Raw genomic sequence first — 27,941 nt, 5'->3', positions numbered from 1 at the left:
TGTAGTAGATGTATGGAATTACTTCATTTCTCAGGGAAAGTACTTATCAGATTTGAAACATACGTATCAATACCAACCTATCATTTTTGCATATAAACTCTCTTAAATAATATTCTGGATTAGAGACCTAAAATGCAATCATTTTAACCAAAGAAAAGGAGATGACAATCTTTGTACTTCTGGTTCCAATAAAGTCAGGGGGACATACTTCAATTTCTGAGTCATTGGAATCCAGCTGTGGTGGAAGAATGGGCAGCATGGGCTGGCCCATTTTAGCCATCCGAGAGATCAACTTGGCCTTGACTGTATCAGGACTCTAAAAAGAAAGAAAACCACACAAATCATTGTGATTAAAGTCTCTTACCTTCAGACAGCTCTATTTCTTTTTTTCTTTCTTTCTTTCTTTCTTTTTTTTTTTTTTTAGTGTTTTTAGATATATATAACATTAGGATTCATTTTGACATAATTATAAAAGCATGGAATATAATTTGCTCTAATTTAGTCTCCAGTACTTCCCCTTTCCCTCCCATTCTCCCTCCCCGTTCTCTTGGCTTGACTATACACAGGTCCTGTGCTAAAAGTTTCTATATCCACTAAATGGCCCAAAGTGCTGTCTTCAGAATTGAGAGTACATACCTGAAGGTACACAAGATGATCTCCGGAGGGAAGAAATGGTCATAATCTTCTCTCTTACTATTTTTCAACTATAAACATCAGACATTAAGTTTGTTTATAGGAATTAATAGTACTTTTATGCATATACTCTGTTGATAGATATATTTGGATCATGTGCTCATTTTTTCTTAACCAATGGAGGTACATAATATATGATACATCAAGACAGGAGAGAGGACTAGTTACATAAACCATATCCATGGAACACAACAGTTTTGTGATCTACATATTACAAAAAAGAAAGAGAAAGCTCTTTATGCACCAACATAGAAAGATACTATTTAATGTACATAGTATGCTATTTTATATGTGAGAGTAGGGAGGAATAAAGCATGTATTTTCATTTTATTGCCCCTGTATAAAGAAACATTGAAAGAATATATAAGAAAGTAGTAGCTGGGCACAGTGGTGAACACCTGTAATCCCAGCAGCTCAGGAGGCTGAAGCAGGAGGATTGCTGATTTCAAAGCCAGCCTTAGCAACTTAGCAAGGCCCTAAGAAACTCAGCAAGAACTTGTCTCTAAATAAAATACAAAAAAGGGTTGGGGATGAGGCTCAGTGGTTAAGAGACCCTGGGTTCAAAAAAAAACAGTAGTAATGGCAGTTACCTAAGGGGTGTGAGATGGAATAGGGTAGATGGGAGCAGGAATAGGAGTGAGTCCTTACAATGTGTAGCTCACTATAGTGTTCTGATGATTGCCATATGAATCACCTATCCAAAACAGAAAAAAATGTAAATGTAAAAATAAAAAGAAAGCCCAGGAGATGTGGTACATGCCTGTAATCTCAGAGGCTCGGGAGGTTGCAGCAAGAGGGTTGCAAGTTCAAAGCCAGCCTCGGTAAAAGAAAGGTGTTTAGAAACTCAGTGAGACCCTGTCAGGGCCGGGGATGTGGCTCAGTGGTTCAGTGCCTTTGAGTTCAATCCCAGTAAAAAAAAAAAAATAAACATAAAAATGGCTAATTTTACATTATGCAAATTTGGCCTCAATTTCAAAGAACAAAGTTATGCCAGTGTTGTGGTGGTACAGCCTGTAATCCGAGCTATTTAGGAGGCTGAGGCAGGAGGATTTCAAGTTCCAGACCAGCTGGGCAACTTAAAGAGACCCTGTCTCAAAATAAAAATAGGTATACAAAGGTCTGGGAATGCATGTAGCTCAGTGGTGACCCTGAGTTCAATCCCAGTACTGCAAAAAAAAAACAAAAACAAAAAACAAACAACAAAAACTCCACCAGAACAAAAGTATAAAAAACAGGAAAAAAAAGTTAACGATGATTAGTCTACCAGAAATTATTGAAGAAATAGGTAACAAGAATAGTTGTGGCTAGAGTGCAATAAAATCCACACTGGAAAATTATTGTGACTGTTCAAATATCTGAGATTATCATTTTTTTTTCTTCTTATTCTTTGGTTTAGTCTTCAGGCTTTATGGGATCACTGTTTACATGTATCAAACCAACTATTTGCTTAATAATTTCTGCTTTGGGATGAACATAAACAGGCAAAATAGGGTTTGAGAAAACTAAGCAGGAGGATCACAAGTTAAGTCTTTATTGACCTCTTACAGTACGGCATACACAACACTAAAAACTCCATAAGCATTATTTTACTTAAAAATCATAAAAAAATCTCTTCAATATTGGTATCTGCATTTTACAGATGAGGAAATAAAAATGAAGTTTAGAGAAGCTAAGTTGCGTAAGGTCACAGAAAATAAGTAGCAGAGAAAGCCTAGGATTAACAACAATATATTCCTCTTTGAATATACTATGGTTTTTTTGTTCCAAATTTCTTTATTTAAACTCATTGAAAGGAATAAAATTATATTTAATAAAAGAGTAATCTCACAAACTGAAACAAAAAGAACAAGTTAGTAGGTTTTCCTGAAATACAGATCTAATTAGTTGTAGAATGAACTCCTCTTTCCCTACTTTTGTGAAACAAACAAAAAAATGATTTTTCCTATTTAAGGCATCTTAAAAAGTACTCTGAATGCTAAACAGGTTATTCAGGTACAAAGTTTCAGCCCTCCAACAGGGATTAAGAAAAATCAAAGGCTGCTACAATTTCCTTCCTTTTAATATCAAATTGAACATGCTTCTACTTTTTATATAAATTTGAAAATGTCACATGACCCAAATTTCAAAAATCTGGTCCTATTTTAATAAAATCTTATAACTTCTTAAGTAAGAATGTCCAAAGTATCTGAGTTGGCATCCCACTGACTGAAAGGGTCCAGACATAAGAAGAGCTGATCTACTTAAATATTGCCAAAACCAGTCAAAAAGCAACCATCCCAGGAGACTTGGATCCACTAGCAATTTATACCACAGCCTAATTCCTAAACCACCAGACCTGCCCACAAAGCAGATCAAATCCAAATGGCTCATAAGTAACACAGAGAAAAATTACAGAAAAAGTCACTTTATAATTCCCAAAGCTCTAAACTTAGTCATTCCCACACTGGGTTTCCCCTCACTTTTATACTGATAAATATATCAAACTAAAAACTTTCATTCTTGACTACCTCAGTTAAGATAATGAAGACAATTGTTAGCATTTTCATTCTATGCCTAATTGCTTGAGTGTGCTAGTTTTGATTTACACAGGTAATAAAAAGCTTAAATCAATTTTTTAGAAGTTAATAATAATATTCCTAAAATTGAATGAATCGATGATCCCTCCCCCACCCAATGTCATTCTCCTAATAAAAATCACAACTACCACTATTAAAAATATGCTTCACATAGGCTCTGAGCACAGAGCTTTACAAATATTTCTAGCCCTCAAAAGAGCTGTAAAAGAAGGCTTCAGACATTATTTCCATTTTCATAATAAAGAAGATGAGGATGAGAGAAGTTAGATAATTTTCTCAAGGTCCCATGCTTATAAGAATCAAGATTTTTTCCCACTTTTTTTAATTAATGCATTATAGTTGTATATAATGGTGGAACTTGCTGTTACATATTCATACATGCACATAATATAACAATATAATTTGACCAACATCACTCCCCAGCACTTTCCCCTTCCTCCCTCCCCCGCATCCCCTCGTCCCTTTCCTCTAATTCTACTGATCTCCCTTCAATTTTTATGAGATTCCCCACCACCACCTTTCTTTCCCTTTTTCCTCTCTAGCTTCCACATATGAGAAACAATATATGACTCCCAACTTTCTGAATTTGGCTTATTTCATTTAATATAAGGGTCTCAGGTTCCATCCATTTTCCTGCAAATGACATAATTTTATTTTTCTTTATAGATGAATAAAACTCCATTTTGTGTGTGTGTGTGTGTGTGTGTGTGTGTGTACATTTTCTTCATCCATTCATCTGTTGATGGACACATTGGCTGGTTCCATAGTTTGACTATTGTGAATTGTGCTACTGTGAACATGGGTATAAATGTATCACTGTAGTATGATGACTTTAATTTTTTAGGATAAATACCAACGAGTGGTATAGCTGGGTCTTTTGAGGAGCCTCCATACTGGTGTCTGTAGTGGTTGTACTAATTTACGATCCCATCAACAGTATAAAATAAAGTATCAAGATTTTAACTCAGATCTGTCTGTGCAAAATCCCAAGCTAACCTACACTGACTCCCACATAGGAGGAAATAAATAAAGTAACCACTGATTTCTAACCTAAATCAAGGGTTCTCAACATTTTTTTCCCCTCTAATCTAGAAAACCCTAGGCACATGAAACATGACAATGTTTTATAGTCTGTAGGTCATGGTATTCTATTGTGTGGATATGGTTTATATAACTAGTCATCTCTCCTCTCTTGAGGTATCAAATTTTTTTTTATTATGTACCTCCATTGGTTAAGAAAAAATGAGCACACAATTCTGAATATGTCTATCAATAGATCATACACATAAAAGTACTATTAATTCCTGTAAATAAATTTAATGTCTGATATTTATAGTTGAAAAATAATAAAAGAGAAAGTTATGACCATTTCTTTCTTTCCCCACAAGATCATCTTGTGTACTTTCAGGGGTACATACTCTCCATTCTGAAGACAGCACTTTGAACCGGTTAGTGCATACAGAAGCATACCACATACCACATACCACATACCACATACCACATACCACAGAGTCTATGTATACTCAATGTCAAGTCAGAGTTAAATGGGCCTGACTCACCACTGTCATCCTAGGAATATAAAACCTCTATCTGCTGGGGGTTGAGGGAGACAGACTCTTATACTTACTGTATTGACTGTAAGCTGTTCACCGAGGGAGTTAGATTTGGTACGAAAACCTGGCTCCCTGAAAGCAAATAAAACATAATCACAAAATCCATAATCACAAACCCAGATTATACTGGACAATCAAATTGTTTTTAAAAATGTTTGCCAATCTAACAGCTATAAAATGGATTTTAAGCAAAGCATGGTGGCACATGCCTGTAATCCCAGTAACTTGGGAGACTGAGACAAACCATCAAAAGTTCAAGGCCAGCCTGGGCAACTTAGTGAGATTCTATCTCAAAAACAAAAAAGGACTGGTGACAAGCTCAACAGTAGAGCTCCCTAGGTTCAAGAACTGTACTATAAAATATGAAAACAACTCAGAATTGTAGCTCTTCTTTTGTTTTCATAATCTTCGAATGTTAGTGAAGATAAACAACTTCCAATTCAAATACTTATTATTTATATTTTTTCCATGAGTATATGTTTTGTATTTATGCTCCTTGCTCAATTTTTCTTGAGCAAGTTTTGCAGGTATCCTTATCTGACTTAGTGCTTCTACAGACTATGAATGTTAATACTCTGTCAGAAAAATCTGACACAAATTCTTTCCCTGTTTCCCTGATTCCATTTTTTCAGTTAATGAAAAGTACTGTAGTTTTTAAAAAAATTTTAATAGTTGTAGATGGACAACATGCCTTTATTTGTTTAATTTTTTGTGATCCTAAGGATCGAACCCAGTACTTCACAAGTGCTAAGCAAGTACCCTGCCACTGAGCTCCAGTCCCGCCCAGTACCATAGTTTTTAACTATGTCCCTATTTCTGAACTCCTCTAGGAATCATTTTTATGAACACTAAAAGAGCTTGATACAACCCCAGTGTCTTACACTGATTTGAAAGGCATCGACGTGGGTGGTGACACAACAGGATCAGCAGAAAGGCTGTCAGCACCAGGTATGGGAGAAGGGGCCGCAGAATCCCGAGAACTAACATTCTGCCCATCAGAGCCAGAATCTCTGGCAAACTTCACCTAGGGAAAGAACCAGCACAGGTGGAGCAGGCTGCAGGTATCTTTTCCCCTCCACATACCTCTCATTTTTCTTATTCCTCATCACACAAGCCATCGCCTGTTCATTGTAGGCAAATTAGAAAATTTAGAAAAAAAGATAAGGTCATGATCACTTGCACTTCAACTACCATTATATTATCTGTGTATGTGTGTGATGTGTATTTTGTATTTTTTACAAACATGGGGCCACACTGTTTTATAACCTGCTTTATTCACTCACTGACATATTAACATGTTTCCAGGTCACTAAATATTAATTTCCAATTTTATTTTTAATTACAGAAGAGTACATCTAACTTGTATTTACACCCCTTTCTCAATTTTTCTTCCAGAGTTTTGCAGATATCCTTAATCTAACTTAGTGCTTCCTTAGACCACGAATATTAATACTTCATTAATATGACTTCAGAAAAGGGTCATGCCCTTTTCTGCCATGATCCATAAGGAAAAGTGTCCAAAGGATTGATTTTTGGAATGGAAATCATAAATATTTATGCCATTGCAAAATATACTTTCCAGTGCCTCAATATTAGACATTCATCTTATTTCTATCATAAGTAATGCTTCTATGTAGCTTTATGTCTACATCTTTGCACATGATCAATATTTCTAAAGTATAAATTCCCTAAAGTTAAAATATTATATAAAAAATATAGTTGGGCATGGTGGCGCACACCTATAATTCCAGCAATTCAGGGGGCTGAGGCAGGAGGATTGGTGTTCAAACCCAGCCTCAGCAATTTAACGAGGCACTAAGCAACTCAGTGAGACCCTGTCTCTACATAAAATACAAAAAAGGGCTGTGGATGTGGTGTAATGGTTGAGTGCCCCTGAGTTAAATCCCTGGTACCCCCCAAAAAAAAGATATGCTGTTTTAGGGCTTTTAATAAATACCATTAAACTTCCCACCAAAGTGAGCTAATTCATATACCACAAGCAATGTATAAATCTTTCTCAGCAAAACAATCTCTGTCATCCTTGTCAATTTAATATGCATATATAACTATAGTTCTTGGACTTTTGGTAAAATAGAAAATTTTTTCTTATGTCTACACAATGCAATCTTGATAGATTCATGTGGACTTGTTACCCACCATCATCCATGACTTCCTCAAACTCAAAGGAAAATGGAGAAAGGATAGAAAAGCTGTTAAAAAAAAAAAAGGCAGCTGGGAGCATGTCATTGAAAAAGAGCAAGACGGTTCAAAGGTGTCCAATTAGCACAGACATAGAGGACAGCACATTCTTATTGTGTTGTGGCAGGGTAAGAGCCACAACAAAGATGTAACTATAAACTATCTGCATTGTACTTTATAGTTTACAACCACCAACACTATCATATTTAAACCTAATCATCACAGTGTAAAGCAAGCAGGGTCATTTGGAGGGAGGAGTTAGTCTTAATTAACCACAACTTGTTGCTATTTTATTAGAGAAATTATATATTTTCATAAAGTTTTTAGATGCTACTAAAAGCTAGGGTACAAAAAAGTTAGTTTCTGAACTCCATTCCATTATTCAGGGAAAAATAATAATTTCTTTTAAAGCTTCCAGAAATGTTCTATGAATGCATGTGTATACATGCATCTTGCTGTGTGTATGTGTATACACATCTATGTACATAAGCCTGTATATATAAAGATGCATAACTATGTATGGTCACACCATGAGATCAGACCACTCATGTTGCTCTGCAACTTGCTTCTTGTACTTAACAATTGGTTTTGGATGTTTTTTAAGAGGCCCATAAAGTCTATTCTATGAAAAAAGTAAAAAAACAAACAACCCCACCATAAAATAGCCAGTCTTTTAATGATGCACACTTAGGTGGGTTCCAGTTTTTTATGATTATAACAATGTATTAGAGGAAGGAAAACATATACACATATAAATATATATGATGTATATGTACATGCTCATGTAAATATATACATATATATTTTTTAAATATTATTTTAGTTGTCAATGGATCTTTATTTAATCTACTTATATGTGGTGCTAAGAATTGAACCCATGCCTCATACATGCTACGCAAGTGCTCTACCACTGAGCTATAACCCTAGCCCATATACACATATGTTGACAGGATAAATTTGTAGCCATTGAATCACTAAGTCAAAAGGTGTGTAAATAGGGCAGAAACCATTATTTTATGGACAAAATTAAAAGAAGTTTAGTGTGGAGAAGTCATTTACTTGAAGTCACACCTCTTCAGACTCTGAATAGAGGACCAGGAAGAACATAAACCTTAGTCTTTAGATTCCAGAGCTATTGCTCTTTTCAGCTATATCATTTCCACTTTTCAAAAGAAATCTATTTCTTCAGAACCTTCAAACATATTGGTTTAGTTATTCATCCTATTTAACTAGCAAAAAAATACTCAAAGGACTCATCAAACACAACAAAGCAGTTTTACTTACCCGCCTAACCTCCACTTCAAACACCAGGATTGAGTCCGTCGACTGAGTCCAGCCTATAACCCCTTCAGAGCCAGCAGCACAGGCTGGAGGGATGATAAGCAACCTCTTTCCTCCTTTTCTCATTCCCAGCATGCCATCCTCCCAGCCCTTTAGGAATAAGAAATGAGGGAGGCTTATCAGACAAGAAACTCCTCATAAAAGAAAAAGTGAAGTACAGGAGTTGTCAGTTTTCACTTGTTCACTTTCAAAAGGTTTAGACTATGCTTCCAGACGTCAAGTTCAACTATCCTCCATGTTGGTTATAAAAAATATCTAGAATCTAGTTTCTAAAATTACTAGTGAAACCTGGCATATCTGGGGTTGAATGAAATATACTTATCTTAGAAGATGAGAGAAAATGGGAAGAATTAAATAGCAATAAGTGAGAAATAAAGGTTATTATATATGTTTTCTAGGTACTGTGATTGTCTTACATGCACCATTTTGTTTAATCCTCCAAGTCTCATAAAATTGATAGTATTATTCCCAATTTACAGGTGAGAAATCTGAGGTTTTTGCAAATTAAGTAACTAGCCCAAGATTATTCAGTAAATAAGTTGTTGAGCTATGTATGATTCAACATGAGATCTGTCTTGCTTCAAGGATCATGTCTTACAGAAAAGGTCTCCAAAGAATTCTGGGAAAAGTAGTCATAAACAAAGCAATGTGATTTTTTTTTTCCCCCCCGGTACTGGGGATTGAACCCAGGGCCTTGTGCTTGCGAGGCAAACACTCTACCAACTGAGCTATATCCCCAGCCCCCTACAGAACACTAAAGAAAGAAATTAAAGAAAACCTTAGAAGATGGAAAGATCTCCCATGTTCCTGGATAGGCAGAATTAATATCGTCAAAATGGCTATACTACTTAAAGTGCTATACAGATTCAATGCAATTCCAATTAAAATCCCAATGATGTACCTTGCAGAAATAGAGCAAGCAATTATGAAATTCATCTGGAAGAATAAAAAACCTAGAATAGCTAAAGCAATCCTCAGTAGCAAGAGCGAAGCAGGGGGTATTGCAATACCAGATCTTCAACTCTACTACAAAGCAATAGTAACAAAAACGGCATGGTATTGGTACCAAAATAGACAGGTAGATCAATGGTACAGAATAGAGGACATGGACACAAACCCAAATAAATACAATTTTCTCATACTAGACAAAGGTTCCAATAATATGCAATGGAGAAAAGATAGCCTCTTCAACAAATGGTGCTGGGAAAACTGGAAAACCATATGCAATAGAATGAAATTAAACCCCTATCTCTCACCCTACACAAAACTCAACTCAAAATGGATCAAGGACCTCGGAATCAGACCAGAGACCCTGCATCTTATAGAAGAAAAAGTAGGTCCAAATCTTCAACTTGTTGGCTTAGGATCAGACTTCCTTAACAGGACTCCAATAGCACAAGAAATAAAAGCAAGAATCAACAACTGGGATAGATTCAAACTTAAAAGCTTCCTCTCAGCAAAGGAAACTATCAGAAATGTGAAGAGAGAGCCTACAGAGTGGGAGAATATCTTTGCCAATCATACTTCAGATAGAGCACTAATCGCCAGAATCTATAAAGAACTCAAAAAACTCTACACAAAGAATACAAATAATCCAATCAACAAATGGGCTAAGGAAATGAACAGACACTTCACAGAAGGAGATGTACAAGTAATCAACAGATATATGAAAAAATGTTCAACATCCCTAGTAATAAGGGAAATGCAAATCAAAACTACCCTAAGATTTCATCTCACCCCAATTAGAATGGCGATTATCAAGAATACAAGCAATAATAGGTGTTGGCGAGGATGTGGTGAAAAAGGAACACTCATTGCTGGTGGGGTTGCAAATTAGTGCAGCCACTCTGGAAAGCAGTGTGGAGATTCCTCAGAAAGCTTGGAATGGAAACACCATTTGACCCAGCTATCCCACTCCTTGGCCTATACCCAAAGGACTTAAAATCAGCATACTACAGAGATACAGCCACATCAATGTTCATTGCTGCTCAATTCACCATAGCCAGATTGTGGAACCAACCTAGATGCCCTTCAGTTGATGAATGGATAAAGAAACTGTGGCATATTTATACAATGGAATATTACTCCGCAATGAAGAATGATAAAATTATGGCATTTGTAGGCAAATGGACGAAATTGGAGAATATCATGCTAAGTGAGATAAGCCAATCTCAAAAAACTAAAGGACAAATGATCTCGCTGATAGGCGGATGAGGACATATAATGGGGGGTGGGAGGGGCTAGCATTAGGTTTAGGGTTAGGTTTAGAGTTAGGCTAAGGAGAGCGGTAAGAATGAAGGAAAGAAGGACTGTGTAGAGGGAAAAGAGGGGTGGGAGGGGTGGGGGGAGGGGAAAAATAAAATAAACATCATTACCCTATGTAAACGTAAAAAAAAAATAAAAAAAAAAAAACAAAGCAATGGAGAAAAATATTTTGCCACATGAATGAGTGAATACAGCACAGTGCATCATCATAAAATGTGTGTAAGATATTCTTTATTTTATAAAACACCTGCACAGTTGGTAAAGACAAAATTCACAACTTGAACCCAGGTCTGAGATTCCAATCAGAGCTCCTCCTGTGTTGTCGTGCTTGTAAAGCAAACCAGGCACATGAGAATCAACCCATTACCACACACTTCCAGAGGAAATAGTTTCATTTTTCCCTGTTAGGCTATAGAAAGGATGTAATAATTTTCAGAGCCACAAGATGAGAAAGAAAGAGTAGGAGTTACAGAAAACAAATGTACCCATCTTCAATATAGAGTCTCATAGGTAAAAATCTCCCAGATGCAGAGAATGTAACACCTTTTTGCCTTCCTGCTATTCAACCAAGTATTTCAAACAAGTATTTCCGTACTCTCAGAAGATATATCCAGGTCAGAAATGCCACAAAATTTAGTCTAAATTCCAAACTACAGTTAGGTCTTTACCTTGATGACTTTTCCTGATCCTAATTTCAGGCGAAGCAACTTATCTTTGTTAGTAGTAGAGTCAAAAACCTGCAGTTCAATCATAGAAAATGAGGTCAGTTAATTAAAAAATAATAAAAATCATTAAGACATTCAATTATGTATCAGTACTTCTTGAATAGGGAATGTCAAATATAATATGAATATTTTCAGATTCTTAATCTGAAAAGATGGGGCCACATATTGGTTAAAAGGTATTATCATGATGAATATCTCAGGGACAACAATGTCCCATATTAGAAAAAAATTTCTATCACTGTGTATTTAAGTGTTTTTCATCCATAAAGCATTTTCAAATAAATTATCTCATTTGATGCTGATGCCGATCCTGCTAAGAAAATAGAATAACTTCCATTCCAAAATGGAAAAAAGGAATTAAGAGCTTAAGTGGCTTGATTGAGGTCAAATTAGGATAAAACTGGGAGTTGCGTTCACATTTTTAAAGTAATAAAGTCATAATCTAAAGATCTTTGTTATGTCACACTGTCTTTGATAGCTTCACAATATTAAACCCCAAGCCCAATGTATTTACTGTATCTGCTGTAAGAAAAACTATGAGGAGGGTCTAAAAAGTAAGATCTAATCCCATAAGACCACATTCAATTTAAAACTTGTGTGGGAGGACAAGACACATATGAACAACTGGTAAAAATAATACTTGGAAAACTGGTTTATACCATCCTGAGTAGAAGAGAGTGGCACCAAGCAGATTTTATACATTGTTATTTCATGAATGTGCCCCCAAAGCAGCTGGAGTGACTAAGAAGGGCTCCTGAAAGAATTCTATTTGCCAATAGCAGCAGTTCACTAATAATCCCTTCCACATGAATAGCCCTCATACTTACATGTACTTACAGGGTACATTCTCTTACCTGGCCCAGCACATGATTCTGAAAGAGCCAGCCAGTATAGGCCACTTCTAAAGAATCTCCAACTTCCACACCAGGGCCCTCAGCCACAATGAGGTCCTGAGAGATCACTGCATCTAAGGAAGAGGTGCTGTTGCACTTGGCAATGCCCACCTGCAAGACAAAAATCGAAGCCACATTAATTTGGTTTAAACTCAAAGTACTCATTGGAATCATTATTGCCAATCCTCTTTTTCAAACAGCTGCATCCACTACCAAACAGGGTTACATGTTTAGAAGTAAGCCATCCCAAAGTCAGTAATCTTGCCAGGAATCAAAGTGCCTAAGAATATGGCATTCCAAAGTTAGTAATCTCTTCAAAACTCAAAGTGCCTAAGCAACTGTCTGGGACAAATCCAGGTACTGTCAGTTCTTAACTCTGCTGTGGCAAAATAAATTAATCCCCACGTACCAAGAGTCCCCTTTGTAGAATGAAGGAAAAAAAAAAAAAAAAAAAAAAAAAGCTTCGCCTATCTTAAAAGGTGGTTATGAAAATGAAATGAGGTATAAATAGGGTACTTGGCAGCACACCTGGGAAATAACAGTAAGTACTCTATAAATATTAGTTGTGATTACTACACTGATTTACAGTGTCAGCATTAGGAACCTATGAAAGAAAGGGGAGTTTCTAAATAATTTCAAAAGGTACTCCTAAAGACAAAACAAAGTTGTATTCCCAGAATTCTCATCACTATCACTTACAGGCTTGGCTGTACTATCTTAGCATAAATCTTAAATAAAGAAGTCAGGGGCCTGGGGTTGTGGCTCAGTGGTGGATGGCTTGCCTAGCATGGGTTTGATCCTCAGCACCACATAAAAATAAATAAAATAAAGGTCCATCAACAACTAAAAAATATTTTAAAAAAAAGTCAGACACATCTTTGTGTCTATGTGAATAATTATTCTATAGTCAATGTTTTAACATATATTATGAACTTGCTACTCATTTTCTTTTAAAAAGTTTTATTATTGCAATCAGATAAATACTAACTAAGACAATAGGATATCATCTTCTACCAAGTGAATAAGACAAAAAGGAAAAAGGATCATTCTAAATGCTAGTGAAGACATAGGGAGAGAACTAAAATTGGTGTGAAATAGTACAATCTTTCTAAAAAACGGTGTGTCAGAGTGCGTTCAGAATTTGAAAATAATTTGACCCACTTCTGGAAATACGTGAGGGAAAAAGAGGACACAGACATATATTTTAGAAATGCTCACAATACATAGTATATTTATTTCAGAGGCTGAAAACAACCTAAAATTTCTAAAACCAAGGAAATAGTGAAATAAATTCAGGAATATCTGTTATGTACTAAACGTCTGTGTCCTCCTCAAACTCATGTTGAAATCCTAACCCCCAATGTAATGGTATTAGGAGATGGGACCTTCAGAAGGTGATTAAGTAATGAGTGGAGCCCTGATAAATGGGGTAAGAGCCATTACAAAAGAGACTCCAGAGCCAAGTTTGGGGCACACCTGTACTCCCAAAGACTGAGGCAGGAGAATCACAAGTTTGAGGCCAGCCTCAGCAACTTAGTGAGACCCTGTCTCAAAATAAAAAGGGCTGGGGATGTAGCTCAGTGGTAGGATACCCCAGGGTTCAATCCCCAATCCCCAGAACATCCAAAAAAAAAAAAAAAAGAAAAAAAAACAGAAAAGGGGAAAAAAAATGGGCAAGGGACTCCAAAGAACTCTCCCTTTTTACAGCAAATTGCAACTCAGAAAAGGGCCCACCAGAACCCAATCATGTTGAGATCCTGGTCTTGTTCTTCCAGCCTCCACAGTCATTAGAAATAAATTTCTCTTGTTCATAAAGCCATCCAGTCTTTGGTACTTTGTTATAGTAGCCCAAATTGACTAAGAGTGTCTTGGTACAGAAGGAGGAGGCAGACCACTGAAGCTTCTTTAACAAGGGCATTAATCCCATTCATGACTGCAGAGCCCTCATATCCAAGTCACCTCCCAAGGACCCCCCTCCTAAAGACCCCACCTCCTAGTACCATCACTTTGGTGGTTAAGTTTCAATACACTTTTCTGGAGGATGGGCACATTTAAACCATAAGCAGACAATATCCATATTTTGCAGCTTTAATAATGCTTCCAAACAATTTTTTCATGAGGTGGGAAAAGACTCTTTTATACATTGCTAAATAAAATAAGCAAAATATGGAACTCTTAAAGAAGTGCATCTATTATGTACATTATGCATATATAAAAAGGAAATGTAATGTTACTAGTAGTTACTCTGGGTAGTGAGACTGAGTGATTTTTTAAATGCTTTTCTACATTTTCTATGATGAATATGTGATAACAAAACACTTTAAGATTTGTAATTATTCCTTGAGATAATTAATGTAGCAAAAATGTTTTCATTAAGTAAGCTTATATTTAGCTTTTTTTCTCTTAAAAAAACTCACCAGGCAATTTCAATAAGAATTGCTATTATTTTCCTAAAATGCAATAAGCTAAAGTGACAAATTTAGTGGTTTTCTTATGCTTTTCACTAGCAAGACAACAGTTATAGGTTTACCATGTATTTTCCTAAAATTAAGGCAGACCCCAAACAAGTGCTCTGGCTTCGCACAGGAAAAAGTATGATGGTGTCACCTGCTTATTGAACTCCACGGCAGCTTTTTCCGACTCAAACATGATGGACCAGTTTTGTCTCTGGTCATCATAAAAGGTGCTGTAGTTATTGGGCCGAACCTGGGAAGAGGAGAAATATTAAGATAATTCAACCACAAGCTGCATAGTGGGAAAATCTAACTGCATAAGTTCATAGACAAGGACTCAACTCAGGTAAACCCAAAGGGAGGAATCAGGGACCTTTCTTCTTTCCTCCCACCCCAACCCATCATTCCTCAGTCTCCATTCCCAGAAGGTAGCCAAGAGACCTTTCTGAAAGGCTCTGTTACAGATGCCCAGGGCTGAAGCAGTGGATCTAATTTCTACCAGGTATATTCAGACTCATCTCTCCTGCAAACCAATCCCAAAGGAGCTAATGATTCCAATATGGGAAGTCTTACCATTAGCTCAAAGTTCAGATGAATTCTAGCAACAGTAACTGGTTGTTGTTGACTGATATAAAGAAGAATCTTATACTGTATTCAAGCAAAATGGGCAGAAAAAGAAAAGAAAACAAGTTAAAAAGCAATATAAAACCAGTAGTAAGATATAGGGCTGTGCTTCATATACCTACAAAACTCAAAACTCTGTTCACCTCTTACAGGTTCAGGTTTTAAATTATATCTTCTCATAGTCAGTTTATTTCTTCTAATTTTGGCCTTACTCTTTAACTGTAATAAGCAATATCTTTGTCAGTGTTTTCATTCATACAAGGGGTGAATAAGAGGTAATTGACTTGTTGCTTAAAAGAAAACACATTTTTTTTCAACTGCAGAAAATCATAATAGTAAATTGCACAAATCTTAAATATACAACTCAATGAATTTTTACACATACATATGGGAGAGTACTTCCAATACTCTAGAAGCTCTCTCATGACCCTTCCTATTAATAATACCTACACTGAGGTACACCTTTATCACTGATTTTGCTATTCTTAAACACATATGAATGGGAGTCTAGTGTGTACTCCTGTCTTGCTTCTTTTGCTCACAAGGTAAGATTAAGCCTTGTTACTTCATATACCAGATCTTTGTTCTCTTTTATTGTCATGTAGTTTCTCTTCTATGAATATACCATATCTATTCATCCTTTCTCCTGCTTCATTTTAAGTTGTTTCCAGTCAGAGGCTACTGTGAAGAGTGCTTCTGTGAACACAAGGCATAAATGCTGTCTGGAGTCCGCAGACATTCATTTCCTTCAACCTACACAGTTTCCTTTAATATTTCGTACAGTACAAATCTGTGGACAACAAACTCTCTCAGCTTTTGTTGGCAAACTTATCTTGCCTTTATTTTTAAAGTATATTTTTGTGGATACAGAATTCTACATAGGGGTTGGGGGTACCTAAAAGCATACAAGGCCCTGGGTTTAATCCCCAGCATTAAAAATAATAATAATTTAATGCACAATAAAATGCTACTTCACACTTACTAGAATGGCAAAATTAAAAAATAAATAACAAGGTATTGGCAAGGATGTGGAGAAACTATAACCCTCCAGGGCATGTAAGAATGTACAACAGTATAGCCACTGTGGAAAATAATTTAACAGTTCCTCAAAAAGTTATAAACACAGAATCAAGGAAGGCTTGTTCAAAGTCAGAGTGGCCAAAGCTAGACTCGTGGGCCAAAGAGCAAAGTTGAAAATGCAAAGGAAATGTTTTTGAAGGAAATTAAAAGTGCTACTCCAGTGAACACACAAATGTTAATGAAGTAGAACAGCTTTAGTGCTGTTGTGGAGGAGGTTTCTGTGGTCTGGATAGAAGATGAAACCAGCCATGACATTCCCTTTAGTCAAAGTATAATCCGGAGCAAGTCCTGTCTTCAAGTGTATAAAGAATGAGAGAGGTAAGGAGGCTGCAGAAGAAAAGTTTGAAGCTAGCAGAGTTTGGTTCATGAGGTTTAAGGAAAGAAGTCATCTCCATAACATACAGGCATGAGGTGAAGCAGCAATGTGTAGAAGCTGCAGCGAATGCTGCGGAAGATCCTGCTAAGATAACTAATGAAAATGGCTATAAAAACAATGGTGTTCAATGTGGATCAAACAGCCTTTTATTGGAAGAAGACGCCACCTAGAACTTTTATAGCTAGAAAGGAAAATTCAATGCCTGGCTTCAAAGCTTCAAAGGGCAGCCTGGCTTTCTTGTTAGAGGCTAATGCAGCTGATGAGTTTAAGCTGAAACTAATGCTCATTTGCATTAGTCTGAAAATCCTAGGGCCCTTTAAGAATTATACAAAATATACTCAATCATGTTCTATAATGAAACAACAAAGCCTAGATAATAGTACATCTGTTTACAACATGGTTTACTGAATATTTTAAGTCCACTGTTGAGGCTTACTACTCAGAAAAAAAGAATCCTTTCAAAATATTATTCCTGACAATGTACCTGGTCTCTGAAGATCTACAATGGAGATCCATAACTAAATTAATATTGTTGGGGCTGGGGAAGGTGTACTGGTAGAGGGCTTGCCTAGCATGTGCTAGGCCCTGGATTTGATTCTCACCAAAAAAAAAAAAAAAAAGATTTATATTTTTTCATGCCTGCTAACAGCATCCAATCTGCAACACACATATCAAGTAGCAGTTTTGACTTCTAATTCTTATTATTTAAGAAATACATCTTGTAAGGCTACAGTTGCCATAAATAGGGACTCCTCCAATGGATCTGGATGAAGAAAACTGAAAATCTTCTGGAAAGGATTCATCATTCGAGATGCCATTAATGACATTCATGATTCAAAGGTGGGGGGTGTCAAAATATCAATAGGAACAGGAGTTTGGAAGAAGCTGATTTCACCCTCATGGATGACTTTGAGAGATTTCAGACTTCCATGGAGGAAGTACCTGCAGATGTGGTGCAAACAGCAAGAATTAAAGTGTAGCCTGACAATGTGACTGAGTTGCTGTAATCTTATTATAAAATATTAGCAGATGAGAGCTGCTTCTTATGAATGAGCAAAGAAAGAGGCTTCTTCAGATGGAATCTACCTCTGATAAAGATGCTGTGAACATCGTTCAAATGATAACAAAGGATTTAGATTATATAACCTTAGATGATAGGGCAGCAGCAGGGTTTGAGAAGACTGCCTCCAATTTTAAAGAAGTTGTATGGATAAAATGCTATCCAAAAGTTTGTATTTTACAAAAATCTTTCATGAAAGGAATTGATGCAGCAAACTTCATTGTCTTATTTTAAGAAATTGCCCCACCTTTAAGAAATTGAACCACCCCACCTTCAACAGCAGTCACCCTGACCAGTCAGTTAACAACAACGAGGCAAAATTCTCCACCAGCAAAAAGAAATTATGACTTGCTAAAGACTCAGAAGATCATTAGCATTTTCGTATTTTCAGTTAAGATATATACATTTGTTTTTTTAGACTTAATGTTATTGCACACTTAATAGGTTACAGGATAGTGTGAACATAACTTTAACAAGAATTGGGAAACAAACAACAGGAAAAACAACAACAAAAAACCCTCATGTGACTCACTTTATTGAGACATTTGCTCTATTGTCATGGTCTGGAACCAAACCCTCACACCCTCAGTATCTCTGAAATATGTTTGAAGTCAAAAGAACTGAAAATAGGAACTCAAACATGTACTTGTGTGTCAATTTCATTGCACCATTATTTACAACAGCCAAAGATGGAAATGTCCATCAACTGATCAATGGATAAACAAAATGTCATATAAACATAACAAAATATCAGTCAGTTATGAAAAGGAGTGATGTATTGGCACATACTGCAATGTGGATGAACTTTGAGGATATTATGCTAAATGAAATAAGTCAATCACGAAAGGACAAGTATTATATGATTCCACTTATATAAGGCATCTAGAACAGGCAAATTCCTAGGAATAGGAAGTAGATCGGAGATTACGGAGGAATGGGGGAAATGCTTAATGGTTTAAGTTTCTGTTGGGGATTAGAAAAAGTGGAAAGAGTGGTGATAGTTGCTCAATATTGTGAGTAGAATTAATGCCACTGAACTGTGTATTTAAAATAGTTAAATGGCAAATTTTATTTTACAGATAGATATAAATACATAAATAAATACAGTTGGTCCTCCATATCTGTGGGTTCTGTACCCATGGATTAAAAATATTTGGTGAAAAAATTTTGTACACACCAAACATGTATAGACTTTTAAAATCATATTCTGTAAACAATATAACAACTATTTATTTAGCATTTATATTATATTAGGTGTTGTAAGTAACCTAGTGATGGTTTAAAGTATATAGGAAGATATTCATAGAAATACAGTCCTAGGCCAATAGGAAACTTGATTATGCAGATTTTGGTATCTGCCAGGGGGGTCCTAGAACAAATCCCTATAGATACCAAGGAATGAGATACAGAAAGAGAGAGAGGCAGAGAGAGGGCGGGGGGTGGGGGGTAGAAGGAGTTTATTTCCCATATACCACAAGACTCAGAAGTTTCCCTTTGTATTTCTGGTACAACCCCTGGACTTCCATACCATCCCAGTACTTAGCAAATATCCTGAGGGAAAAAAACAATCTTGTGTTTGGAGATCCTCTGATTTTTCCAATTTCTTTTTTCTCCATACCTGCTACCTAATCTACACCTAAAACTAGCAAAAGACTCAAGGCAAAGAAACAGTTATCTCATTGGCTCTTCCTTTTCTGAAATTTCAGTTCATCTAGTCTTCAACATTTTCATAGTACTCCAATGAATTTTAAAGTATAATTTTTCCAATTCATGTACTTCTTTATAATTGTTGGAGAGGCCTGCTACATCCTATCTGGTGGTAAAGTATGGTGAAGTTCCACTACAAGATTTTTTAAATCCAAATGGCAACTCCTAGTGAATCAACAGATCTAGATAATAATCATCAATGGTTGCTAATATAACAAAAAGAGAAATGATCATTATTTCCTCCTGATAGGATTATGAAAGATTTAAGGGATACAGCAACCAATCACAATGTATGACCTTATTAGATTCTGATTCAAACAAATTTAAAAAAAAATCTCCATGGATACCAAGGAATGAAATACAGAAACAGAGAGAGGCAGAGGGGCGGGGTGGCGAAGGAGAAATTTGAATACTAACTAGCAGGAATGAGACTGAGAAATTACTGTCTGCTTTTTTTTTAGGTGTGATAACGGCATAATAGTTTTATTTTTTTAAATATCTCATCTTTCAGTGATATGTACTAAAGTATTTACAGCTAAAACTGTATCTTGGATATTTGTTCAAAATCATCTGAGTGGAAGAGGACAGTATGGGGTTATAAAAAAAAAGACTAATAACTATTAGTTAGTAATAATCACCTTGGCGTTCAATATCCAAGGCCTACTTTTTTTATGAGTTTCAAATTTTTCACAATTAAGTTTTTTTTGTTTGTTTTTAAGACAATGTTATCCATTATATTAGTTATCCCGGACAAGTAATCTTAACTCCTTGCCTGAGAGTCTCTGAGGAACATGGAGTCCATATTCTCTGGATTCCATGAATTTCTATGTTTCTAGAATTTCTTATGTTTATCTCAACAATGTTCAAAATCTTCTGGAGTAGTATTTGAAGATGGATACAATCCATACAAACAAATTAGTTTCAGGCTTTTAGCCACATCTGCTTTTGACCCAAACTACTATTATACTATGATCAACTGCCCAACCTTATTTTCAAACTTTCAAAAGATAAACATCAGTTATTAACACAAGCATAAAGATATGCTGCTTGAAGTCGTATGATAAATGTTCATAACACAACAAAAGGATGTCCTTGATAAACAGTTTACTCTAAAACCCTCCAAATTCTTAAGCTAGGATCATTTCACAAAGATGTCTAAAGATTTTGGGTAGTTGAATCTGTTTTAACTCATAACAGTAAGCAAACTATGTTCATTTATTAGATCCTAATAATACACATTCACATTCAAAACCAGCAATCATTCTTACACATGAGACATTGGGCATGTCTGTTCCCAGATTTAAAAAAAAAAAAAAACAGCTCACTAGGATTATTTGAAGCACTTGAATATGCATGAGATGCAGAGTGTTCTCACCTCTCTGGCTGTGTGGTTCCCCAGGACTGCAGCACCAAATTTGCCCTGCTTTACATACTGACCATTTGTGCTATTGAAGTAAAACAAACAAACAAACAAAAAAACCAAGATATTAATTTTAAATTTTTTTTAATTCATTCTAATTTGTTGTATTAATACTCCTCTAAACTATATAGAACCAACTTTCTCTCAGTCATCCAAAAGGAAGAGTCTAGTCATTCAGCCTCCAGAAAGGGACAAAGTATGGCAATTTATAATTTAAAGCCCTTACACAACTTCTTTATTCTTTAAATGTCTATTATTCATGATATCTCAGTGCAGTGGCTTTCTCTGAGAACTTAAAAAGGCAGTTGTTGGTTATGAGCACTTCTTAAAGACAACAGATGAAATAATGGCTCTATAAGTTTAATGAACAGAAATCTCCAATTGAAATGTTAAAAGTGTTACTAATATTCAGAATGTGGAAGGACTGAGTAAGTAGTTTGCAACGAACAGAGGCTTTCTGAGAAAAGACAGCAGCTTAATCGCCGTCCCCTCTCCTCCACCAAACTTCAGAGAACTTCCCTTCTCACTACTTACTATCGATACGCATGGACTGCTGTTGCAACCAGTACTGTGGACGTGCCCGCTGTGGTTGGTGCTGTTTTTGGTGTTGCCTGATTTCCTGAAGATGACGAAAACAAAGATGTCAATCATTTCTTGCTTGACACTGATTTTTAACCATTAAACTAGCTTTAAAACTTTTTTCTATATTTTGTAGTTAGTGTTAAAATGCATTCATATTTCATTTGATCCACAAGATAATCCCATGACCTTGTCTTGGGGTGAGGCAAAAGGCTTTACGTATCTAAGTGCCTTCCACAATGATAGCAATAAGCCTAGGAGTAGAACTCACGACTCCAGCTCCCAAGCCACAAACCACAAACAAGTCTATGAGCTGGACCAGAAGCACTGTCTGGCAAGCCCAGTCCTATTGCCTCTACTTTGTTTTCTCTATCCAATATTTTGACAACTATGATACATAAAAATAGATACTCCCCAGGTTCTGGGTGTAGCTCAGTGGTAGAATACTTGCCTCACATGTATAGGGCCCTGGGTTCAATCCCCAGTATCACAAAAAATAGTAAACTAATTAAAAAAAAAAAAGTTATTTCCCTTTCTCTTCCTTCTGGGGCAGGAAATTTAGGGTGATATTTAAATGATGCCCATTATTTAACTTCACAAAGTGCTTCGGAATAACACTCATGTTTTAAAATTAGAAATTGTGGCTGGCGGGGCTGGGGAGATAGCTCAGTTGGTAGAGTGCTCGCCACGTAAGCACAAGGCCCTGGGTTCGATCCCCAGCACCTCAAAAAAAAAAAAAAAGAAAGAAATTGTGGCTGGGGTTGTAGCTCAGTGGTAGAGTCAGTACTTGGCATGAATCATGCTCTGGGTTCAAACCCAGGATTTAAAAAGTTAGGGTATGGGGAAAACCCTGCACATAGCTAGTGTCGTAGAGGGATGCTGTGAGTGAGTAGAAAGGACAGAGTAAAGAGAACAAAGTTGTTTGTTCCTTCCTTTTACATGGGCCATACATAAGGGATCTGTTACAGCTATGCAATTCTAAACACCCTGATAAATATCCTCAGTGCCAGCATTGTGCTTAGCATGTAAGAGGCACTCAATACTTTCTTTAATCTTCATTCAACAATTATTTCATTCAATGTCCCTCACCATCTGCTCTGCTTAGGATTATTATTATCAATCCCTCACTTCTATTTGGGTTCTTATACAAAGACAGCAAAGTGTAAAGGAAGGAATAAAAGCTACTGAATCAGGTGGATCAGGATTCAAATTTCAACTCTTGCCACTTAGTACTGACCTTGATCAAATTCCTAAACTTCTCTGAGCCTCTAAAATCTGGTTATGTCACTTACTTCACAGAACTGCTGTGAGAATGAAATAAAACAACCTACGTAGAGCACCTGAGGCCAGAAACATAACAGACATTTAGAAACATGAGTCCCCCATTCCTTTCATTCAGCAGATGTGTATTCAATAAATTCTTCCTGTGTTTACCTTGATAAAAGATACAGGACTTACTTCAATGCTTGTCACTATCTAGTTAGGAAAAATTAAGTCAGCACACAGCTAACCCATCCAGGTGCAAGAAGTGAAAAGCAGTTCTTCCTTCTCACTGAAAACATTGAACAGTGCCTACTTAGAGTGACTTGGGCAGTTCTGGAGGGCAGCATGCACCTGGGGTGGCATGCATATGGGGCAGAAGAGCTTACCAGTGACTTTCTCCATTAGTTCCCAACAAAGGACACATGATCCAGCTGCTGGAACTCAGGATCCCAGAATTTAAAGAGGCATCCATTACTGGGGTGATTTAGCCAGATAGTCAAGGATGGACAACCAGGTATATGGTTTTTGCAAGGCTGCTTATGGCTCTAACTAACCTGTTAAGGCGCCATCCAAATGCCTCTTAACTTACCTGTTGCTGCTGTTCCCTGACCTTTCTTAGGCTGCTTTGGAGCTGTATATTGGAAGAATTCATTTCCATGGCCAGCAGCAGCCTGATCCAGTCCAAAAAGAGAGGCCAGTCTGGCACTGTTAGTAGAAAATAAAAATGAAATTGCATTTGACATCTCCCAACCTTGGAATCGTTATAAAAGTTGCTTACCTACAACCTTAGCAAATACCTCCCCACCATTCAGTACTGAAAGTAGCAGCTCAGGGTCTCTGTAATCAAGATTGCATTTGAAGGTCGAGGAAGAGGGAGGGGCTCACTAAATCACATGGTGGTGGACCACCACCCCAAAGCACTAACACTTAGGGGATTCACTGAGGAGGAAAAAGATGAATGACTTGGTTTGGTCAGCTGCAAACTAAGGTTCAAAGTTCAAAGACCGTTAGCTACAAACATCATGGCTCAAGCCCAAGGTACCATCTATATCCACTGAGACAGAGGAAGAAGAAGTCAAGGAAGAGGAAACAGAAACCTCAGATTTGTTCTTGCATGATGATGGTGACAAAAATGAAGATGAATATAAGTTTCGTTCATGGCAAAGATGAAATCTGATGCATGCTATATAATTTTTAGGAATATTGTTTAGAAAAACTTTTTAAAATTATTTAACGAAGTCAATGAGCCAAAAAATATATTTTTTATTTTTCTTTTCAACATTGTAGGCTTAAGGACAGCAAGCTTGCTATTTAAACACATCTTATAACTGTACATGATATTAAAGCACCAAAGGCCTAGTGACTTTTATGCAGTTATGAAGATCCACAGGAATGACATGGATAATCTCTAGAGTCTTATTTTTCATACCACCTGTTTTTGTTGCTATTGGTGTTGGATTATGATGTAAATGACAGGTGTTCAGAAATTTTATTTTGGATTATAACATGCTGATTAAATTTCATTAAATGTCACAAAAAAATCGCATTTGTATTCTGAAAGCATCAGCTGACCTCGTCCAGCCACCGGAACTTGGTCAGTATGTTTCTTCTTCCTGCACCTCAGTTTCTCCATTTAAAAACAGAAATGATTAGCCCAGATGCTGTGTTTATTTGAATTATAAATTCTTGCTCTTAGCAAATCATAGTTTCCTGTCACCCTACTAATCATTCCCTCTCCTGCTTTTTTATTAGTTGATTAAATTGTAATGAAACTGTGATACAAACTCACCATCAGATGTAATCTCTTCTATCATTTCATCTGCATGGAGGACTATTCTTTCATCATCTCTTTCAGGTATCTTATCTCCCATTTCTACTGAAATGGGTCTTACTAAGGTCACTGACGGCCTCTTATTATTAAATCCAGCTTAACAGTCCTTATCTTATTTGACTTCATGCTACCTTTTTATACTGTCAACTAATTTGTTCTATGATCTCTTCCCTTGACTTCTCTGGGGATACTTATGGGACTGGAAGGAGGGACAGGTCTTAATAAGACATCAATAAACACTAATGGGATCCCTCTCTTGTTTTCTTCCCATCTATCTGACTTCTCACTTAACTTTCTTAACTCCTGTTCCTTTGCCTGTTCTTTAAATGTCCATGTCCCCAAGGTTTTAAACTCTCTCCCTTGGCAATCTCTTTTATTTACCTTGGTAGCAAAGGCTACCCAAATGCAGATAAGCTCAAATCTATATTCCAAGTCCAGAATTTGCTCCTGAGTACTAGAAAACAGATATACCACAGGCAACCCAAATACAAGCCCAGATCAGAGTTCATGTCCTCCAATTTCCATAGCCCCAGGAAAACCTATTCTTCCTCTTGTGCTCCAAGACCATTCCTGGGTTCAATGATTTACTAGGACTCAACTGACTTGGCATATAGTTCAACTCATGACTAAGATCTATACATTGAAAGGGTATACAATGGCCAGGCATGGTGGCACATGTAATCCCAGTGATCCTGGAGGCTGAGACGGTAGGAGTGTGAAGCCAGACTCAGCAACTTAGCAAGACCCTAAGCAACTTAGTGAGACCCTGTCTCAAAATAAAAAATAAATAGGGCTGGGGAGTTAGCTTGGTGGTAAAGTAACCCTGGTCCCTAGCACCAAATAAAAACAGAGAGAGAGAGAGAGAGAGAGAGAGAGAGAGAGAGAAAGAATTCAGAAAAGGTAAAAGGTACAGGTAGCTAAGTCCAGAGGAAATCAGGAACAAACTTCCAAGTCTTCCCTCAGTGAGTGAAGTGACAGAAGACATACTTAATTCCTCCAGCAACGAGTTACAACTGTGTAAAGTACGGTCTACCAAGGAAGCTTCTTAAAGAAGATTTTTACTGGGGTCAGATCACACAGAAAATCTGTGCCTAACATGTACCAAAACTCTAGATTCCCAGAAGGAAAGCAGATGTACAGTATAAATTGTATTGTTTGTACAAAAGTTTAGGCACAGTGAGACAATCCCATCATTTTTTAACACTTTATATCAGTGTGAGGAATTGTTACCAGTAAGTTTTCAGATGCCAAACAAGTGGCAACTTTGTAAGCAGGACTTTCTAAGAATTACAGTCTTGGGTCTGGTATGTTAACTCTTTCTGTAAACATCCCCAGCTAAAACAGAAACTTGAATATCGTCCTTGATTTTTTTTCTGCCCTATGGTCATGGTCATGCCCAATCTCCAAGTCCGTTTGATTTTATTTCCTAAATGCTTCTTAAAGTCATTCATTGCTCCCCATCCTCACTGCCACTTCCCTAGTTTAGGCAGACATCACAGGTATCTAGGCTTTAGTTATTTCAACACCTCCTGATCCATCTCTCTGCCTTGGTTTTATCTGCTTCTTATCTATTCTCTCCACTGCACCCACAATGATCTTTCTAAAAACCAAATTTGACCAAATCTCTTTCCTCCTGAAAACCCTCAATGACACCTCAATATTACCAAGATAAAAACCCAAACTCCATGAGACAGTTTTACAACTTTAGGACTTCACCTCTCCTTATTTCCCAGATTCCTACCTGATCATTTCTTATCTCCACCTGTGTGCTACAGCTAACCAAAGAATTTTAATTTCTCAATATAAAACAAGATATATTCTGGGTGGTGCTGGAATCAAAGTCAGGACCTCACAAATGCTACGCAAGCATTCTACCACTAAGCCAAACCCCTAATCCAAGGCAAGATCTTTTTAATTTCTGGCCTTTGGACATGCTGTTCTGGCCTTTGGACATGCTGTTCCCTCCGTCTGAAACTTTCCTCCTGTTCCTCTTTTCCCCCGGAAGATGCCCCTAATCTAAGTTAGATGATCCTCCTGGAAGCTCCCATAATTCTACTTCATTAGTTCAAGAAATACATTTCAGGCTGGGGTTTTAGTTCCGCACTACAGAGAGAAAGAGAGAGGGAGGGAGGGAGGAAAGGAGAGAAGTGTGTGGGGAGAAAAAGAGGGTGGGAAAGAATGAATGAATGGTTGTGCACACCTGGAATCCTAGCAACTCGGGAGACTGAGGCATGAGGATTCTAAGTTCAAAGCCAGACTCAGCAACTTAGTAAGGCTTTACGCAACTTAGTAAGACCTGTCTCAAAATAAAAAATATAAAGGGCCAATATATAGGGCTGGGACTTAGCTCAATGGTAAAGTGCTTCAATACCCAGTAAAAAAGAAAAAGAAAAAGAAATGTACATCAGACACCAAGTCAAGTGCTAGTAAAACCTTGGTGAGCAAAACTGGATTCCATTTTATTTTACAACTCACGTTTCTATTTTATATAATCTTCATTGAAAACTGGATTCTGTTTTCAAGGAGTTTATGATCTAATGAGAAAAGAAGACATTGAGTGATATATGATCGCAAATTATGAAATACATTACTGGGGCAGCTATTGTGTGGCATTATACTCCATAGGGATTAATAGAAGTTATTCAATTATTTCTCATATAACATGGTAATTGATTATTTATAATAATTACCACTTGACACCATAGTTTGCCCAGAGTTTGGTATATATGCTTAATAAATGCTGTTATTTGAATATGTCCTTCAAAAAGCATGTGTTCCACCCTCATGAATTGATTAAACTGAATTATAAAAAGGGCTTGAGGCTACAGGTTTGCAGCAAGAAGGCTCTAGACAGATGCTGGCACCTTGATATTGTGGGATTTCCCAGTCCCCAGAACTGTGAGAAACAATTTCTATTCTTTATAAATTAGTCTACTTGCTAACAACACAAAATATCTCCATTTAGCCAGGACAATCTGGATAGATTCCCTAGAGGAAGATTCTGGGAGAGCTGAGCAAAACTTTTAACATAGTGAAAAGTTAATCAAGCTTAGAATCTAGGTAAGATATAATAGCATATGCATAATAAGAAAAAGAATGCCCTCGTTAGCTTTAGTAAAATATGGGTATTGGTTTTACTATTTTAATTTTGCAAGTATGTTCATTTTCAAAGTCAAGACAGAAGTGTCATAGGTAAGCTGTGTTTCCATAAATATCCTAAAAGCCAGTCAAATGATGATTATA

At 36.7% G+C, this 27,941-nt stretch overlaps 1 protein-coding gene and 1 non-coding gene across 5 annotated transcripts in view; both read right to left on the bottom strand.

Annotated features, from left to right (window-relative positions):
* Positions 1–27,941, bottom strand: part of Fkbp15 (FKBP prolyl isomerase family member 15) — a 60,192-nt gene that overhangs the window by 28,464 nt on the left and 3,787 nt on the right. For all 4 annotated transcript variants that reach the window (XM_047524141.1, XM_047524142.1, XM_047524143.1 and 1 more), the window contains exons 2-12: positions 23,457–23,572; positions 21,560–21,644; positions 20,981–21,050; positions 15,332–15,406; positions 14,913–15,011; positions 12,267–12,416; positions 11,356–11,424; positions 8,366–8,512; positions 5,764–5,906; positions 4,897–4,954; positions 209–316 (exon numbers count right to left, since the gene is read on the bottom strand). In XM_047524141.1, coding sequence (XP_047380097.1) covers positions 209–316; positions 4,897–4,954; positions 5,764–5,906; positions 8,366–8,512; positions 11,356–11,424; positions 12,267–12,416; positions 14,913–15,011; positions 15,332–15,406; positions 20,981–21,050; positions 21,560–21,644; positions 23,457–23,572 — 1,120 coding nt within the window. The remainder of the gene's footprint in view (positions 1–208; positions 317–4,896; positions 4,955–5,763; positions 5,907–8,365; positions 8,513–11,355; positions 11,425–12,266; positions 12,417–14,912; positions 15,012–15,331; positions 15,407–20,980; positions 21,051–21,559; positions 21,645–23,456; positions 23,573–27,941) is intronic.
* Trnaa-cgc (transfer RNA alanine (anticodon CGC)) lies at positions 9,091–9,159 on the bottom strand. The gene has a single exon. It is a non-coding gene; the product is annotated as a tRNA-Ala (tRNA).

The sequence above is a fragment of the Sciurus carolinensis genome, chromosome 14 (assembly GCF_902686445.1).
Source record: "Sciurus carolinensis chromosome 14, mSciCar1.2, whole genome shotgun sequence".
Classification (NCBI taxonomy): Eukaryota; Metazoa; Chordata; class Mammalia; order Rodentia; family Sciuridae; genus Sciurus; species Sciurus carolinensis.
Note: the sequence above shows the minus strand (reverse complement) of the source record. Positions and strands in the feature narration are given on the sequence as shown.